This window comes from Branchiostoma floridae, chromosome 5 (genome assembly GCF_000003815.2).
Source record: "Branchiostoma floridae strain S238N-H82 chromosome 5, Bfl_VNyyK, whole genome shotgun sequence".
Lineage (NCBI taxonomy): Eukaryota > Metazoa > Chordata > Leptocardii > Amphioxiformes > Branchiostomatidae > Branchiostoma > Branchiostoma floridae.
The window spans coordinates 11,286,137-11,306,086 of NC_049983.1; the positions used below are offsets into that span (position 1 = coordinate 11,286,137).

The following is a 19,950-nucleotide window of genomic DNA, read 5'->3' on the forward strand; positions in this document are numbered from 1 at the left end:
ATGTTTGATATCTAACCTGTTTAGCTTGAAAAGTAGCACGTTACGCTCTGTCCATATTTTAGTCAGTGCCAACTCATACGCACGTTCAAACTTTGAGAAGCATCACTCCTAAGCTGACAAATATTCTATCCAATCATTCACACGTGTTCGATCGATTGGCAAAGCAAATGGGCACAACATAACGGTCTAGAGAAATGCAATTTGAGTGAGGGGCACAAGAAAATTAGCAAGATTCATTTTGTAGACAAAGCAATCTGGTGATTGGCCTATCATTGGCCTATTTCCAAAGCATTTCAACCCTTTTTTTAGCACGATTGGTTTGTAGACAATCTGGTGTTAAGTATGATTGGCCTATTTTCAACGCTATTCATCCGTGTATGCTAATGATTCAGATAACGCAGCAAGCAAGCAGCCAATCGGATTGCTCTGGGAATTCTATGTACCTGCTCCTGTCATGTCCTCCAGTCTTACGCCTTTGGGGGTCCTGGCAACGAAAAGTGGGGACTACTTCACATTGTGTTACCAAAATAACAAAAATCAAACAAAAGGACAAATGAAAACAAAATGAAAGTAACACACCAAGGAACGAATACGGTCTAAGATGCATGGATAGCCAGCGGTAAATTCAAGCATATATTTCGGCTGATAAGGTAGAACTCATGGGCTGAAACAGTGTTGTTTCCTATTGGACATCAAAAATTGTCTTCAGTTCTTTTGCATTCATACTTAGAGTAAAAAAAAGTTTATTCCAGACCTCCTCAGTGGCACTGACGAAAGATAGTGGACATTATCTGAAACGTCTGTTTTCAAAGTCATATCCAGTTGCTTGAGTAACTGCTTTTGGCGTATCTTGATTATTACCTGGATGTCCAACCTTTATCGACGATCCTGTTATATATCTGTGTACACTCAGTGGGAGTAACTTCTTTTTGGCTTATAACGTTATATACCTGTTAAGGGTAGCGGCGCGGGCCTTCCGGCGCCACAGAACGGCACCGACGATGACGGCCGCCACCAGCACCAGCCCGGCCACAAGGATAGCGGGCCACCACCCAACCTTCCGGCCAGGCAGAGCAGGGTCGTCCTTCTGGTCAATTTGGTTTTGACGGAACTACACAGAGAAACAAGACACAAAATTATAGAGATTATAGTGTTGGCTGTGCATTGTTTTATGCTGCAAAAAGAAGATCCAACGACATGATAACAAGAACAGTACTACAATGGACCCTAATGGGGAGTAGAAACATTAAGAACGGTCTAGAATCTTCTGGCAACCACACAAAGAACTACATCCAAAGAGTATCCCAGGAAATGAATTCGAAGAGCTTTTGTTACCGTGCTACATACCGGGACTGGCGTTAAGAGTTACAAATAATTGATATCATCATACACGGCTTTTGGATAAATGCTTTCATAATACCGAAAAATGTAGAAAGCATTGGGGGAAAAAAATTGTCGTGGAGATGTTGGAAATGACTACATTTCTAGAGTTAGCTATTTATCTCATTCTTTTAGCTCAAAAAAGTATTTCTCATGAAAAGCTTGATTATTACAAAATATGTGATAGTGATGAGTAAAACCTTTGTCTCATTTTTTCATTTCTCATGAAAAGCTTGATTATTACAAAATATGTGATAGTGATGAGTAAAACCTTTGTCTCATTTTTTCGCCAACAAGGATTTTCATTCTTCTTCTGGAGAATAAATGTGATAGCAACCCCTTTATCACATTTATTCTCCATAGAGAGATCCAGAAACTTTCTTCTGGAGAATAAATGTGATAGCAACCCCTTTATCACATTTATTCTCCAGAAGAAGATTGTAGTAACACTTATTTGGTGAATTAATGTGATATAAAAACCTAAATCCTTTATCACATCTTTTTCAGTTATCACGACATTTTTTTATATACTTTTCAGTGCTAAATAAATGTGATAAATAATCAGGTCTACATTTCTGGTATAATCGAACCTCTCATACGGTGATTGTGAATGATGAAAGTGATAATTAATGATAAAAGATAGTATCATCTTGACACAAAAATAACGGCTATATACAGTATTTGGCAGAAAGATGACGAAGCGAAGGTGCCTACCAAGTTCATCCTTGTCCTGTCGATAGTCTCGAACATGCAGGCGCTCTGGCAGTCGTACAGGGACATGAAGTTGTTCTTGTTGCCGCCGCAGCCGGTGAAGGTGAACACGTCACACTTGGAGGTGGTCGGGTCGTAGAAGTAGCGCTGGAAGGACGACTGGCAGTTTCCCTTCTCCACCGGCATGGAGCACGTGGCATGGATGTGGTCTAAGATGTGGTAAAAATGGCTGAGTGAATAACATGTTTGTAAAAATTTTTAAGGTCGGGCGGGGTCGTAGAAGTAGCGCTGGAAGGACGACTGGCAGTTTCCCTTCTCCACCGGCATGGAACAGGTGGCGTGGATGTGGTCTAAGAACAGGTGTGGTAAAAATGGCTGTGTGAATAACATGTTTGTAACATTCTTGTACAATTTTATGTTTCAACCGTACCACAGGTTTGGGTTGAAATATATTGTTTTTCCTTATGATTCTTCTTCTTCTCCCATCAAATTTTCAAATCGATTCATCGCTGTCATTCCAAGTTCGGCCAAACGACCTGAAATTTGTATAAGGGTAGAGCGTGCAAATGGTTGGTATGGTTAACCATATATAATTGCCTTTTTCAGTAGGATGAACTTCTAATTTAAAGAAAAAATTGTACTTTTTGTTTGCTTTAAGACTAAGACAATGACAATGTGTTACTGCGCCCAAGTTAACAATCCATCTTAACTGTACCACATTTAAAAAGCAAAATAAACTTGATTGTTAAAACATACTAGTATTAGCAATACCGATAATAATATGAAACAATGGATACAGCTCGCTAACCCTCTTAGTCATGGGGTGATGTGATTTATATATCATCTTGAACATGCCAGTCAAACAAAGCTAGAAGCGCCTTGTGACTTCTATGTAGATTCGGGTAATTGTTTTAAATCTATAGTCAAGAGGAATCGACGGCGATCCCTTGAGTTCATCAGATCAAACTAAATTTAGATTGCAAATGTACTTATGCTCATCTGAAGAATTTTTTTAAGAAACCCACCTTCACAGACAGAATGGCAGTCCGCCATTGTCAGGAAGTTGTTCCTGTTCCCCTTGCAGCCGCCGTACACGAACTGGTCACACCGGCCCAGGGTCGGGTTGAAGAAGTAGCGGTTCTTCATGGCCTTGCACGGGCCCTTCTGGGCGGACATCAGACAGACGTCTCCCGTGACGGGGACCGGCGGGCGGGTCCGGGCCGGCTGATAGGGCTTGAGGGTCCCTTTCACTGCGGTATCCATGGCGTTTCGGAGTCGCGACTCCAGAACGGGAGCTTCTAACACAAACATGAAATCCTTAGTAACTGAAGACTAGGAATGGAACAAATATCTCAATCTACCGTTTAAATGACAACCTTTAAACTCTATACTTCTCTTTACTTTATACTTATTTTTTATCTTTATACTTAACACAAACTCAATGATTAAACATGAAAGGGTACTGCAGACACACCACATGAACCACTTCTTCAAAGTTTGAATAATGTCGTGCTAGATGAAAGCATTTTCTTTCTTCAACTAGTTTAACTGTAATATCCAACACAAAGATTGGACTCACCCAAATTTCAAGTTAAGCATTTCCTTTCTTTTCTGACTTTCTTTGTTTTTCTTTCCATCTTTTTTTTCTGTACGTCTTCTACTTTCCTATCCTTTCTCTGTCTCTCCCTCTCACACTTACCGTTGACATCACTTGGCTTAACCTCTGCAGCACTGGCACACGTGGCCTCGCATTCTTGCATGGTGACGAAGTTGTTCCCGTTGCCCCTGCAGCCCCCGTAGGTGAACGACATGCACTTCTTCTCTTCAGAGTTGAAGAAGAAGCGCTGCACGGCGGCCTTGCAGATCCCCACCTTCATGGGTTCCAGACACACGTCGTCGTTCGCTCCCACGTCCGTCACAATCCTCCCTGTACGGTCAGTGGGGAAACAGTTACAGGGTTTCATACTGAAGCTGCAGGAATCAAGCAGAACCAGCCGGAATGAAGAATTTGCAAACTTCGTGCCACATTCGCGCGGGAAATTCCAATGGACCTAATACTTCTTCACACCAGTGGCGGAATGAGTCGGAATGTCGTCTGAGTGAAAATTCTTGTATGTTCATGGGTATTCGTAGTACATTCTAGAAATTCTGACTGCACTCCTGCAATTATTTGTGTTCATTCTTCTGGCTGGCCAGTTCTCCATTGGAGGAAATCAAAATGTTTCGAATAATGTTGCATAATAATGCATTTGAATGTCAACGGTAAGTCTTGTATGACAAGAACATTTACAGAAGATCAAGACTAATATCTATGTAATAGCTTATAACATTGATAAAGAGTTCTATATACCTTGAGACTGATCACAATAGATCTTACAGAATACCATTACATCAAACAAAATCCGCTGTCAAGTGATTTTGCAGGTGCTTACGTATCACAACTTGAACTCTCATGTTCACCACATTTGCCTGCCCCCTTTTCTACCCACAAGGCAAATCATACCTTGTTCTTAAGACACTGTTAATTCTATCCGCATATATGTCCGATATAGTGATACAAAAATCTGATTTAGGCCAGCTTTAATTTAGTAGATAAATCCTTGTGTTGAGGCAGTGTTCAAGGAATGTAGAAGATAGTACGAAGGACCATTTGGTCAAAATGTGTTTTAGCAAAAGAGCTGTGTGAAGTCCTGTGTGCTCACAGCGAATGGGCTGCGTGCTCGGCGAACGACCTGTGTGCTCACAGCAAAGGGGATGCGTGCTCGGCGAACGAGCTGTGTGCTCACAGTGAAAGGGCTGTGTGCTCGGCGAAGTACCTGTGTGCTCACAGAGAAAGAGCTGTGTGATCACAGCAAAGGAGCTGCGTTCTCGGAGAAGGAGCTGTGCCTCACAGGAAAGGGGCTGTGTGCTCGGCGAACTTAGCTCCGCAGTGTGCTCACAGCGAAGGGGCTGTTACACCAGGCTGAAGCTGGCCGCTGATTGGTAGCCTCTTACCTGGAGCACCTGGATCCAGCCGCCGATTCGTCATTAGACAAAACAAAGCATCCCATTCCAAAATTCCTAATTTCCTTTAAAAGCTTAAATGGATATCAAAAACTGCTGCACATTAATAATAACAGAAAGTATTATATCAACGATTAAGCACAAATAATAGACCCAATTGGGTGGCCAACTCCAGCCTGGTCTAAAATCGGCTGCCCGTTTACGGCTTGTAGAGCAATCTGCTACTTATCTAAACGTGACCCGTGAATTTTAAGACGAATTTAGATAGCGCATACCCTAACGTATTCAAAACAAATATCAAATGTTACGGGCCGAATTTAATTAATGAACTAGAGGGGAATTAACTAATTGGAAATACCAAAACAAAGGGGGCGCTAAAATACGCTGCCATACGGCTTGTAGGGCAATCTGCTACTTATCTAAACGTGGTCCGTGAACTTTTAAGACGAATCTAGATAGCTTATACCCCAACGTATTCAATACAAGTATCAAATCTTACGGGTCGGATTTAATTGATGAACTAGAGGGGAGCTAATTGAGTTGAAGCAGTTTGGTCTATAAGAAATCGGCACTGAGCTCTAGTTCATTTAGTATATAAGCTATAAGTTCCTCTTAAATGTTAACGGGTCACGTTTAGATACGTTTAGATTGCCCTACAAGCCGTTTGGCAGCCGATTTTAGCCCCCCTTTGCTTGGGTATTTTCTATGAGTTAATTCCCCTCTAGTTCATTAATTAAATCCGGCCCGTAATATTTGATATTTGATTTGAATACGTCAGGGTTTGCGCTATCTAAATTCGTCTTAAAATTCACGGGCCACGTTTAGATAAGTAGCAGATTGCTCTACAAGCCGTATGGCAGCCGATTTTAGACCGGGCTGAAGTTGGCCGCCGATTGGGCCTATTATTTGTGCTTAATCGTTGATATAATACTTTCTGTTATTATATATAACGGATCCGTTACATATATTGGGTGGTAAAAGACAACATCCAGCAGTTCTTGATATCCATTTAAGCTTTTAAAGGATATTAGGAATTTTTAGTTTCTTCGAATGGGCGTCTGAATGATGCTATGTTTTGTCTATAAATGACGAATCGGCGGCTACCAATCGGCGGACAACTTCAGCCTGGTGCACACAGCTCCTTCGCCGAGCACTCAGCCCCTTTGCTGTGAGCACAGAGCTCCTTCGCTGAGCACGCAGCCCCTTTGCTGTGAGCGCACAGCTCTTTCGCTGAGCACGCAGCCCCTTTGCTGTGAGCACACAGCTCTTTCGCCGAGCACGCAGCCCCTTTGCTGTGAGCACACAGCTCTTTCGCTAAAACACGTTTTGACCCAACGGTCCTTCGTAAGATAGAATGGGGTGTGATTACTAGTAGATCGCCACACTTTTCTGACATGCCGCACTTACGAGCAGACTGGGCCTTCCCCCCGCACGTTGCATGGCACCTCTTCCTGCTGTGGAACCGGTTGCTGTTCCCGCCACACCCGCCATACGCGAACTGATGACACTCCCCGCTACTGGTGTCGTAGTACCAGCGGCGGTGGCTGCCCTCACATGGGCCCGCGTCCGCTGCCAGGTCACAGGCAACAACGCGCGAGCTGTCGTCTGAAACAATAGGTAGGTAAACGTTAGGTAGTCTTCAGACGTGTCAGCTGGATGACAAAAGAGAAGAATTTGGCCAAATAGGGACAAATATGTTTCGCCACCCGTCCGCTTTACGACGAATTGACAACAGAAGAACAATGGTTTGCCTTTCCCCGTCCGTACTGGGATATGAGGGGAATTTTCAAGCCAGTCTGTCTATGGGTCAGCCAGCACTGGCAGCTAGTATGTGTTTGAAGTATCCCTGTCGATACTCGTAAGCACAATAGTCTCGTTAACTCGTACCTCTCACACATTTCTCCTTGTCATCCACCAAGGTAGCGACGTAGCCGCGGCAACACACTAGTTCCCCCTCCAGTCCTGTTTCCGTCGTTCTGCGTGAGAGAACAAATCTTGTAGATACATATGTCAAATATTACTTACTCAAGCAACTGTGTATGACTTTGGAAACGATCTGACGTTTCAGGTAGCATCCACAAACTTGAGCAGATCTTGTAGATACAAGTATGAGTGCTCACAGTAAGTTTGGATGAAGGCAACCTGAAGCAACATACGTCACTGTTTCTCGTGAGTGAGCTCGATCGATGTTAGCCATAAGCTTCATGTTTCTATGATACACGACGAGTACAGACTCGAAGTTTCCCGTATAGGAGGACGCACAATCAGTTGGTTGTAAGCTGATACTATGTGATAGTTTAATTCTGGGAAGACATGAATGTTTTAAGTCTTCACGTTTTATTTTCCACTTGCTTGCCACAAGTCGTGTGCACGAAAAAAAAATACCCAGCCAACCCCACCCACCCTACCTTGACCCAACGATCTATTGATTCGTCCTCGACTTTAGAAGCAAGGAAGGACAAAGGAACAAATAACTTCACTCATTCTTTAACCAGGGTGACGCCTGACCACTGCGTGCCTGGTGAAGTTCCAAAGGCCACGTTCCTATAATTTGTAATGAATTAGTAGATAATCAATGCGTCTGGCCTGACGTGTGCTCAAAGGGAAAGCCAAAGCAGGATATTGGTTACTTGGAAACCACTTGAAAATGGACCCTTTTTTGACGTTGCTGCGACGTATTGGCGCCGTGTTACCTCATACTTGACCGTAACAGTTTACAAAAGGTGTATACAGGAAACGGTACAGAGACCGTGTCATGGCTGTAACGATTTCCACGCAATCTGACATGTCCAAACTTGTTTGACAGGCTTTGTTTGTACAACTTGATCTTGCTTGTTTGTAACATTTACCAAACGTAAAGTACTTCCTTTGAATGAAGTTATGTTTTTTTTTTTTTGGCTGCACAATTTCTCATCCCTATGTAGAACTTTAGAATGGCTATCGCACCTACTGCACTTTTCTGTCAGATAGCTTTTTTTCTGATGGTTGATTACGATAGTCGAATGTATTTTTCTGTTGCTTTCAGCTTTGAATTTAGTATCTTAAACTGCGCTTGAAAACAAAGGCAGATACTACAGCATTGTATACACCACTATATTCATACAGTTTCTAAGTGTCCTAATATCAAACGCCTACGCACTGATCGTTCCAGGTAGATTTTACGTTGCCAGTGTATCGTAGTCACTTCCTTTTGTCCGTGTACCGTAGGAAATAGCGTCCTTCTGACTCCGCGTTCAACTCAGGGGGAAACACTCATCATATAAACATACACAATGGGCCATAAAAGCTGCTGAACTCTTGTGTAAATACAGCCAGGCGTAGGTGTATATACCTGTACTATGAGTGGGTGCGGATTTTGTCCACGCATTGACACGCCTATTTGATGACTCACATGAAAACACCATTTTCTATCGTAACACTAATTCCATTTTAGGAATCGGCGAAAAGAGAACTCTTTATATTTGTATAGGCATATGCTTATGAGAAATAACGTTAAAGAACACAGTACATTAGTCGAGAAAAGGACCAAGGTGACTCTGTGTGCTTGGCCCCCCAAAAAACTATCTTTAAGAACAATATATCTAAGATCAGAACGCATTGATAGAATCCTAAACCAACATAATAGGCTGTTTGATAAGAATCTATGTTCGCTCGGCAATAAATAGATGACCTCACCTTCGCCGATCCCTGATGTTTACTCTTATGTGTAACTTATAAACGTTCAAACCATGGTGCGACATTGCGATATCACCTTGTAACGTTAGTTTTCATGTACCACATGAAAATAGGGTCTAGAATTGACTTTCAAGCAATTTAAGATTCCATTTTATAACGACGCATGATAGAATTCTATTTATCTCTCTAGATCTACTAGCATTCATTTGTCACGGTGGTACAGGCATCCATCGGATCAGACCCACTGGGTGACTAAACTAAAGTCGTGGGCGACTTACTGACTAATACATTATGTCATTTGATCTTTGTTACGTACGCTGCAACTAAAAAGTTCCAGAATTAAATCCAGGACCATTTCCTACTTGAAAAAGTCGTTCCGACCTGGTACTGTGTGTGCTTTCAAACTTGAATACCGACGTAGTTAAAACATAACACAGTTTAAGTGTAGTCACTAAATAGTAAACCATTTACGTCGACTTCAGTTCAACCGTAGACCAATGGCAATGCTACAATCCGACGAAAGGCCAGCCTCATACTAATCTGTAGCTACTAGACATATAAAACTGCAATTTTGTGCAGATATAACGTTACATACCTGTACATAACATTAGAAAACATGGCGTTATATGTATAATCATTAGTACTCCTTACCTCACGCGGCTGCACACATGTTTGCCATCAGGCTGCAGTGATTCTACACTGTAGAAGCTCAGGAGAGCGAAGAAAACACCGACAATTTTTACCGTCTCCATGTCGAAGCTTTGAAAACACCTGTCGTTTGTAACGGCCAGTCGTCGCTCGCGCCTTAAGTGTAACTGTTTCTCTTCAACTGATTACCTACGTCAGTCAGGAACTATCCAATCGAAACGCAGGAATGCCTGGGACGCTGAAGATCATTGGCTGAGAATCACGCGACCTTTAAACCTGTCATACCATGTATTAGTGAAGCGTGCAAAACTGCACCAATCCACATATGTCATATCGTGTGTTAGTGAGGCGTGCAAAACTGCACCAATCCACATTCCGATGTAAACAATGGGAACTGATCTTATCATGGGTGAAGTCATCGTAATAAAATGCATCCGTCTCTATGTTTATAACCAGATAGGTGCGAGACCTAAAAAGCATGGTGTATCCAAATGGATGAGGCAGTCTTTTGGAATAGACGATGTACATTTTTTTAGATTACATGAATGTATGCAGTATGCACCATAGTGTGTCACATTGTGATGCGGATTTGTATGTAGAAGAATCTCCTGGGATGAAATGAATAGAATTCTTTTGACTTTCGACATTAAACGGGTAGAAGGACATATGTCAGACAGGTGTGCAAACCTCAGGAAACTAAACATTACATTAACTTCCTCATGACACAAGCCTGGTAAACATTATTCCCGACGACGTAATGTTCAGACACAGGAACACCCACCCACACAGAGAGATTGTTTTTTTTATCCTACGTATCTATTCAGGGCGCCAATCATTCCAGAAGTCGCGAGAATCCAGAGCCCAGACTAATTTATTGGTTTGGTTGAAGATTACTTCTTCAGCCTGCGGGCCAGTTGGTGGACCATGGTCGTTTTGTGAGTCACTCACCTGCATGACACCGTTGCTGACCCAAGGCCCTAACTTAGGGCCTTGGATCAGCAACGGTGGCATGCAGATGAGTGACTCGGTAACTAGCGCGTCAATCATTAACGTAGAGTCAACCTAGTTGGTGTCAAACAAGGGGCAGCTGTCTGGCACAACATGCAGTGTTCGGACACTCTGACAGACGGCGCTGTTGTTTCATAGTACACATGTAAAATACTTTATTCTTTATGAACGCCTTGTCTCTATTAGACTGCCTAAGTCGCTGGATAATAAAGGAAATTGACCAAATAGACAGATAAAGTGTCATAGGAGTTAGTTGGCCTGTCATGTTACCTGTGTAGTTCTACTATCACAAGTCTGGAATAGTCTACTGAACATGGTGTTCTGTGTATTTGTTTCCATAACACTCATTTATTTGTCGACTTGTTATAGAATTTATGTCTGCATCGAAGAAAAGCTGTTCAAGTTCTAGTTACTCCACAAACTGACTGCATCTTGGACAACCTTCACCTTAGACAAGGAAAGCAAAGATATTGTACTTTGATATTTTGCCGCCAGAGGTCGTTGGTAAAAAGATAATGCTATGCACTGCTATCTGTCACCTGTTCATCTGACGCACAATTTCCGTGCACGTCATGCCAAATATTTTCTGATAAACGCCAAGGTTTACAAATCTCGTCCTTTGCCCATGACCTATAATTCTACCGACAACTAAACGTAGATTCTTTAAGAAAATAAAGCTTGCAGTAGATAATTTTACTTATGCATAATTCGTGATGGACATTGGTAGCGAGTGGGGTAAGATCTGCCATGGGAAATTTGGCAATCGACATATAATTTTATTCAGATCAAAAGTAGCCAACCGCGTCTTTGAGATTAAGATTCTGCATTAAGTTGCAGTGACGAGCTCATCCGTTGACGTCACACGTCACTCCCCGCCATTCCAACAAGTACATGTGTGTACCGGGATGCTAAATATTCATCTATCGGGTTTTTATCATTGAGCAACACTGGTCCAGCCCTGAGAGGACATGTCTGACTCTAGTTTGAGCTGACGAAGGTACAATGTATCTAGCGGCTGTCATGTTCAAGGTAGGAACTTCTCAAGGTGAAGGAGATAGTTACTTTAAATTTTGTGACGAGCAGGTACAACCTCACATGTGACCTCAAATGTGACAGTTTCATCCCGACAAAAACACCAAGGCCAAGAATATCAAACCAACTAAATGTCGGTGTGTGTCTAGAATTGAAGAGCAATATGTTTAAATTTGAGTGATTTTAGAGGTCACTTTGTGAGATGAGAATTGGATCATCATAAAGTTTATTTTGAAAAAGCATACCCGATCGAAGGCTAATTTCACGTACAGTATCGAAGTAAGAGTAAAGTCATTCAGTACATAACAGTCTTAGTAAGTTATCAATCGCCACTCAAAAATCTAGTCCATAAATTACAGGTTGCCGATAGTCTGAGAAAAACTTCGTCTGGAAATTGAGCGTCCAATACACATTCCGGTCCCTGTCCTAACAACAAGGAAACGGTGGTGATTGTTTATAATACACACTTCTCATTGTCAACTTCAAGTGTTTGTGTTACCAGCATTGTTGTGAAGGACAATCGAGCCAACAAGACAAACAGAACGTCTTTCACAGCCCGACTGTTGACACCATGTTCCGCTCATTTGCGGTTTAATAATACTCTCTCTTCTTGGTGAAGTCTTGGTCTAAAGAAGTTGGTGGCTTGCCAAAAAGTTGTCCCCTGTAGAAGTTCACTAGAGTTTCACACAGAGCATAATGCGTGCCAATCAGAGGCCCCGCCGTTTCTGTACTTTGGAACTGCCAAATCTGCAATGTCAGGCAGGTGGCCTGTACATGATGTGGAAGAAACTATTCGTCATTTGTAGAGGGCGCACAGGACGTGTGTGTACTCTGAAGCAGTGAAGGATAATCATATGTTCCGTGTGCTAGTAATAGATGGACTATTTCGCCGCAGCTAACACACCCAAAGAACTTGCAATGAAAATAACTACAAAACATATTCGTAGACTTTGACCTCCTTTCCTTTTGACAAACATCACTGTTGGGAAAGACGGGTTCACTTGAAGCTCAAATAATTATCAAATCATTTACGTAATAAATTATGCGTGTCTCTAGTCAGAAAATGAAACCTTATTCGGAATGTGAAGTACAATGTTGAAAAGTACGTCGTTGTCCCAATTTCCACACCCCTTCTATTTGCCATCGATGGTAGGTTCCACAGACGTGTCTTCCGCGCGTCCAGATGTACGAGGTCCTTTCCTGTAGCTGGCTCTACTGCTGGAACTAGGACGCTAGAGGCATGAGGCTGACAAGACTATCACCAGACACGGACTCAGCTGTCATGTGGAGACTGGGAACGTTTGTGCTAGCACTGTGTGCTTTGTTGGACTGTGGAGTTGGAGCGGCTACGATCCGGCAGGACGCGGCGGGCTGTACGGCCAGGGGGAACCCTGTATATTCCGTGGTGTTCAAGGGCGAGTGGACCAAGTCGAAATTCCCCAAGCAGTATCCGCGGCGCAGGCCGCCTGCACAGTGGTCTACTCTGGCCGGTAAGTGAAGTATCCCTAAGCTCGCACACACACACATGTCCTCTTACGGTATTGACAACGGGTATGCCGGTAGCAGCGTCTGGAGATAGCATAAAGCCGTGTTTGTACATAAGTTAAACTGTTTAATGCGATCAAGATGCCAAACTAAACTTTTACCGTCGTAGATACAACGTAAAAGAACACCAATACAACAAAGAACAATGGAAGCTTTAAATGAGAAGTGTGAAAACCCAAATTAAATGTCAAAGTCTTTGTTTTGATGATGCCGATTTTGTTTAGCACAACTCGTGAATAATTTTGCGGGGTGTGTATTTATTTGAACTTCCGCGCGGACCGACCAAAACAAACCTGCCACTGGGGTGAAAACGGTGACGGTCAACAGTCGCAGGTTCAGACAATCTTTTTGTTTGTTGTCTCTGGCACAGCGGTCGGTTTGAACGCTAACTACATCCTACAGTGTGTCAGGAACCCGTCAAATGTCGGTGAAAGTTTCCCAAATCATTTGCTTGGTAACTGAGATCTTCAATCACTGATTGCTTGGGGATAGGTAGCGTACACCCAAGACCCATGACACCGAGGGGGCGCCTTGCTATGGTATGCTTCATCCAAGGGACTACAAATATGTGGAATACGTAGCCTAGTAAACAACCCCAAGGTTGAAAACAAAACTTGAGGCTTCCTCAGTGTCCACGTTGTTTGTGCCGAACTCACGGCCAAGTTCAGCTGTTCGAATATTCCATCTAACACCTACTTTATCTCTAGTTAATCCCTCCCCTTTAGATAAAGCACTGCAACTGCTGACGGCGATTGCCAAGTCTGACAGGATAAAAGTGAGTGTTAGTCTACATAAAACACGTCCTATATAACAACTATAAAGAAGAGGATCTGTTTGTCAAACGTGACAACTTAGCTTTGCAGCGTAGCTTTAGACAGATATTTCCAGATGATCACTGACTGGATAAAGGATAAAGTAAGGGATAGTTTACATAGTAATATAACACAGCTATAAGGAAGAAAAATGTTTATCAAACGTGACACCACAGCCTTGGGGCGCATTCAACACAGATATATCAAGATGATGAACACTTTCCCTTCAGTCCGTGTCTAATTGGTTAACCTTTAGAAGGAGCCCAGAGTTGTTAAAGGGTAGAAAAGGGTAGAGTCGTTAGTCTCCAAGCAGACCCTACGGTGCCTTAGAAATAGTATCAAAGCTGGCCAGGGACTTGGTATACCGGCACCAGGGTCTGCCCTCAGTCGGGCTGATCTGACGCTATTAGCATCTATTTGTCACTGTAAGTCGCTCGTAAAGTAATTAGCACTTGACAACAGGGTGGGGCAGCGACACCATTGTTGAATAGAAACGCTCCACCCTGTTTCAGTGCAGGCAGACCTCCGGTGCCCGTTTGACTCCCTTTAGCCGGCTATCTCCCTTTGGCCGGCTATACTCCTTTGCCAGCTTTGATACTATTTCTGAGGCACCGTAGGGTCTGCTTGGAGACAAAGAGTCGTTTCAGCCGGGTAGGAGTGTCGACTCCAGTTTGGGCTGCTCTTCATTCAGGATACTGATGATCCAGTGCCCTGTAGTCATGCTGGACAACAGGATGGTCAAGAGGGGAGTAGAAACTTTTCCTGGCTCCCGGGATTCGTTACACAGTGTATGTCATCTCACACCGCAGGTAGAAGTGCCCCTCGTTGTTTGGCCGGGCGCTGACCCCACACCTTAGCCCTCCCCGGTGCGAGGCTTTCCCTGTTATCCCATCTGTATGGTCGGCAAAGTCACGGAGCAGACAAATTGGAGAGGTCTGGGTCAGTGGTGGCAATGCTGATACAGCAGATGTAGTCGTTAGCAAAGGTCGAAGCGCTCGTCCAGTTGATTACAGTACATGACACGGGATAGGGGCACGGTGGGATACAGGAGTACCATGAGAAGAGATTGATTTGCCTGTGGGGATCCATCAAATCGTGCTATTTGATCTATCTCTTCTACTTTGTGTATGTAGTGAGTCTACCTGTGTTGCCCTGTCGAAATTATGTCTTCAAGGTAAACCTGAACAAGTGATGTGGACGACGGGCGGAAGGGGTTTATGAACCCTTTAGTCCTTTCCACTTAAGGTAATGAGGATGAGATGATTGAAAACTCAGAAAAGTCCTTATCTCTATGTGGCATACCGTGGTCACTGTGGTGTACCGCGTCATATGGCGCCCAGGGTTAGATAGAAAGGCTTTGGTCAACGAGAGATTAGCGAAGGGGAAGAAAGAGAAGCCTTGTATCCGGATATCCAGCCGTATTATAGCTCCCGAGTCTCTTCTGTCCTCTCCGTAAATATGGCTGGATACCAAGCTAGCGAAAGAGGCCGTGATTTCGTCTTTAATTTTAACTGATTAACAATTTGAACTACACCAGAAGACCAATGCGTTACGTTGCAAGGATTAAACTTTAAATCTTTCCTTTTCTGAAGTTACGGATCTCCCTACAACAGACAAAGGCTTACAACAGAACCTACAGCTAATCTCTTTCAGTATCGGAAGTTCTCACTGCCCGGCACGTGGCGGGAATACCGTCCGCTCCCTCGGGGCTCACACGGAGATCGCTAATTGCAAAAACAAAGATTTGCCTCTCAGATAAACACGACTTCCGCTCTTGTTAGATCCGCGAGCCATGAGAGCCAGAAGGACTCATTATCTAATGACACGCCAGTATTGACAGACAGACAGAGCAGCACTTGACTTGGCTTTGTTGGGATTTATCTTTTAGTGACTTGCGTTGTAATGATGACATCATCTTGCCGCATTTGCATCCTTCTCATCGAAAATTGTTATCCCAATAACAAATCCCTCAACGATGGTAGAACAGTTGTAAATCGTACACGGATTACATACAGGAATTATCAATGGAGCAAAAGAGAAGTAGCCTGGCTATGAAAGGAGGTTGCAATGCGGTGTTCTGGTATATTTACTTCCTTTGAAGTAAGTAAATATGCCAGAACAAAAATGGTGTAGTAACGTTAACATTTAAACAGCCCCCATAAAAGTAGTAAACTTAAAGGACAAGTTCAAAGGTAGTGAGTTTGCTGTTTGCTAAATACAAAGAGCCCATTGCATTTGACACAACAATGAAAGCAAATGGACAAGACATTCAATGATCCGTTTATGACCCGCAATTTCCTACTTGTACATGTATAACGTTACGTCATTGCGTGGCCCCCGAAGTTGTGGTTGAATCTGATCATATTGTGAGTTTTCCCTCGTTGTATAAGAATTACAACAGAACCGACTGTTGAGTATGCCTCTTCTTGTCACATTTGATGTTAGAGGCAACTCCTTACAATATAGCTGTCTTTTTAAAAAGCAACACCCAGTCGGGAAGTTTTGATAAGGGTGTTTAATCGCCAAATACAGATGGTTGGTACGCGTAAAATGGGCACTCGACTCATGACATCTGCTTGGTTTTCAACTCTGTAATGAGAGTCTGTTCACAATGTCATGCGGGACTTTTAGGTGAAGGGGTTGTACTGTGTAACCTCAATGTTTTCTATTCCACTGTAATGTTAACCATACTTTGTATCCACTTATTACACATCTGTGCCAAGAGATTCATGATCCGATTTGGCGTGTCCCACACTGAACTAAGAGAGTAGTGTGCCAGGTCTCCCCAGTGCCTGGCACGTGTACAAAAGCGTACAGAAAATACAGTGTAGGTCGCAGCCTCGCCCCCTCTCCGTTCGTACCCATTACCTTAGACAAGAGATTACCAGTATTAGTCAGGCAGACGCCGCGGACCCAGGGGTACCGACCCGACCCCGTGAACTTGGCCCAGAAGGAACGGTCGCCCGGGAAAAATGTTGGCAGCAGAATCGGGGCAGGCCCCATTGTGGACAACAAGGCCAAGCTTTGTTGTTTTTTCTCTACACGCGACGAACCGAGGATGATGAGAAGAAGGTTACTCTGTGCCTGTAGGAATGAAAGCTAATACAGATGGGCACTGCATGATGTAGCCTATTTGTAGGTTACAAAAACCTACTGGTATTTTTTTAGCAAAATTCTACTTGGCGATATTTGTTTGGAAGGAGTGCCATACGTTTGCAAAGCACACGAATTTAGTCAATCTTGTTTTCAATCAATTTTTTTCATATATTTGTTTGTCCGTTTCAGACAGTGTATCACATGAATCATGATATCTATAATTTGATTTACACCTACAACTTCAAGTTCGTATTAAAGAAAACTAATGTCATTGGCAGACCAACATCGGCCGCAATTTTCAGTTTTCATTCAGTCAAATTTAAGATGGGCTGCGATCTATGTAGCATTGTCACCAAGAAAAACGTTTCCGGAATGAAATACATGGGGAGCCAACCGAATCTATACAACGGTACTTTGATTGATAGTTAAGAATTAAGCGGAAGACCGCAAAACGCTTTAGTTCATTGAGCTGTCAAAGAGATTAAACGTTACGTAGAGTGCGTGTGATGGAAATGGAAAGGAAATACTGCAGGGTATTCAAAGATATTTTAGTCAAAGTCTGATCAAAATGTATCTTTGCTTGGTATGCAAAATTTAAAATGAAAGGCTTTGAAACTGTGGGATAGACTGGAATAAGAGCAGAATGAAAACCCCTCAGTGAATGGTGGCCTTGTCTTCACATTACAGAAATACTTATAGAGTCTTTGGTCGACATGGATTGTGCCTTTTCAGAATGAGTTATTACTCCTATGGATCTGCTTTGTTTATCGAGCTATATAGTATGCGTCTGTTAAGTCTAGCACATAGATACACACTATAGCTTGTTCTGCGATTTTGTTACCTCAAGTCATCGACAAAGCTTTGTGAGATGAAGTTTGAAAATTGCCCTTTCATTACTTGTTCGTTTCTTACTCAAATGTCTATTCATCTTAGGTACAGAAATGGATCGGAAATTAATAAAGATGTCCTTTTTGTTTTACCAGGTCGTGTTCACAACAACGCACACTTCATGTGGTCTCAGGGCCAGCTCGCTACACCTGGCGTCCGTCTGTTCGCAGAGGAGGGCAAGACCGTGTGGCTCATGAACGAAGGGAAGTTCATTCCAGACGTGGAGTCCCAGTTCCTGGCACCACGAGTGGGGAGGGGGGTGGGCAGCACGGCGGCCAACATCACAGTCAATAACAAATACCCACTGGTAAGTACACATTTGAGGGGGGAGGGAAACTTTTTTTTCAAAGCATACTGCAATATGTTGAATATACCTAAATTAAAAAGTGCAGTTCTTATCAGTTTTACATTAGTCCATCATAGATTAGCGTTTCCACAACATAACCAATCAGCAAGATAAACCATATTTGCTCGAGAGAACATATTCGTCAACCCTACGTCTCTGCTGGGTCCTAATATACATTATCACTGTCTTGTCTGATAAAATATATTGCCTAGACTTTTGGCACCATTTGGTCTCTGTAACAGGGTTAGAAACCTGGAATGTAATTATTTACCGTACTTTGCACCGTCATCGTCTAGACCAGTGTTTGGTAATGGACTCTTCTTGCTAATGTCGGCGAAATATGATGTTGCAGGAAATGCTGTGCTATCGTGTAATGACAGGGTGAAAGAAAATCGTTGAGCTGTGTACTGCTGCGGGCACATTGTTGGCACGAGCATACCTACTTCAAGACTGTTGCCAGTATTCATATGCAGAGCGTGTTTGTTCAACACTTGTCGTGTTCTCAGAGCGCCATATGGTGTGTTGGATCTGACACGGGGCTTGTAAACATAAGTAACCTCCTTGTAAACACAAGAAGAGGAATCGGTGACGGACAAACATCCACTCTGACGTGAACGTCTTCCTCGGTGCTTCTGGGATAAAATAAGGAAGTTCAGATATATCTTAAGAAAGCACCACAACTTTCACCTGTCAGCAACAGAGTCTGTTAACGCTGAGAGATTTCTAAATTATGCCAAAGGGCCCTGAGCGTATGCAAACTAAGACCTACGTCACATTTCCAAACCGGGGCCCCGCCGGGTAGCTTTTGGGAACGAAAAACATAAGACGTATAGAGAATAGTCGTGGGCATTGTCTGTGTATATTTTTACGTATACAGATATATGCATTTCTATTTTTCTTTTCCACAAACAGCCCGACCGGGCCCCGGTTTGGAAATGTGACTTTAGCCTAACCTGGCAAACAGACAGACAAACATTGTTTTGGTCACTGCAGCAGTGGCAAACGAAGACAAAGTCACCAGAAATAAAGAAATGAGACATTGGGACTATCGACTGCTCATAGGACATGCACATCTCCATTCTTGTACACAGCGAGTGTGACACGCTCCACCATCGCTCGGTTCACGTGTCTTACAACGGAAACACACGTTCGTGTTTGTGGCGTCAATAAACAGTGGGGCGGAATCGGATGAGAGAAGTGTTGATGTAGAGTGTATAAAGATAACTGACAAAACACAAACGTCTATCACCATTGCCTGGTGCTTCCGCCAGGGTATTGAGTAACAAGAGGAGCATGTAACCTTCCTATGAACATGCCGATTCAGCAATCCAGTTGTCGCGTGACCGTTGTGGGGCAAGGGTTCGAGTATCCAGTAGTGTGTGGTATTGTCAGAAGTCCTGTAATGTTTAGGCATTAACCTGCTCGGACTTTCAATAAATAAATAAATCAAATGTATCACTACTTAAATAATTTCCAAATATGTCTGCAATATCGTTATCGGGTGGGGATGCGTATCTTCGAGTAACATCATTTATATTCGTAGGTATGACAGGAAGCAACTCTTTTTGTCATTACATGTCTTCGACAGCTCTCTCATAGTTGGATTTGCTATGTCCTGCAGGTGTCCTTCATGGTGCGTCTGGTGCCGAGTCCTGATTGGTTCACAGGGGTAAGCAGTTTAAGCCTGTGTGAGGACGGCCAATGGAAGGACGAGGTTCACGTGGACCTGGACCCTTGGGACGCGGGAACGGACGGCGGGCTCACATTCAGCTCCCCGAGCTTCGCCGAGAACGCCAGCACAGGATT

At 43.2% G+C, this 19,950-nt stretch overlaps 2 protein-coding genes across 3 annotated transcripts in view; one reads left to right on the top strand and one right to left on the bottom strand.

Moving 5' to 3' along the window:
* LOC118416449 (tissue factor pathway inhibitor-like) overlaps positions 1–9,596 on the bottom strand; it is a 10,778-nt gene extending 1,182 nt beyond the window's left edge. Inside the window, exons 1-8 of one of the 2 annotated variants that reach the window (XM_035821551.1) lie at positions 9,421–9,596; positions 6,982–7,070; positions 6,502–6,699; positions 3,791–4,018; positions 3,117–3,389; positions 2,095–2,300; positions 951–1,111; positions 444–484 (exon numbers count right to left, since the gene is read on the bottom strand). In XM_035821551.1, the coding sequence (XP_035677444.1) occupies positions 444–484; positions 951–1,111; positions 2,095–2,300; positions 3,117–3,389; positions 3,791–4,018; positions 6,502–6,699; positions 6,982–7,070; positions 9,421–9,521 (1,297 nt within the window). In that variant the 5' untranslated portion in view covers positions 9,522–9,596. The remainder of the gene's footprint in view (positions 1–443; positions 485–950; positions 1,112–2,094; positions 2,301–3,116; positions 3,390–3,790; positions 4,019–6,501; positions 6,700–6,981; positions 7,071–9,420) is intronic. The other variant, XM_035821552.1, reaches the window with a different exon arrangement.
* Positions 9,597–12,077: 2,481 nt separating this feature from the next.
* Positions 12,078–19,935, top strand: LOC118416931 (spondin-2-like; the record flags this gene model as incomplete). Its single annotated transcript, XM_035822239.1, is given in 3 exon segments — positions 12,078–12,947; positions 17,894–18,105; positions 19,766–19,935. Coding segments are annotated over 3 exon segments (632 nt in total), but the record flags the coding sequence as incomplete, so codon positions are not given.
* Positions 19,936–19,950: the final 15 nt, after the last annotated feature.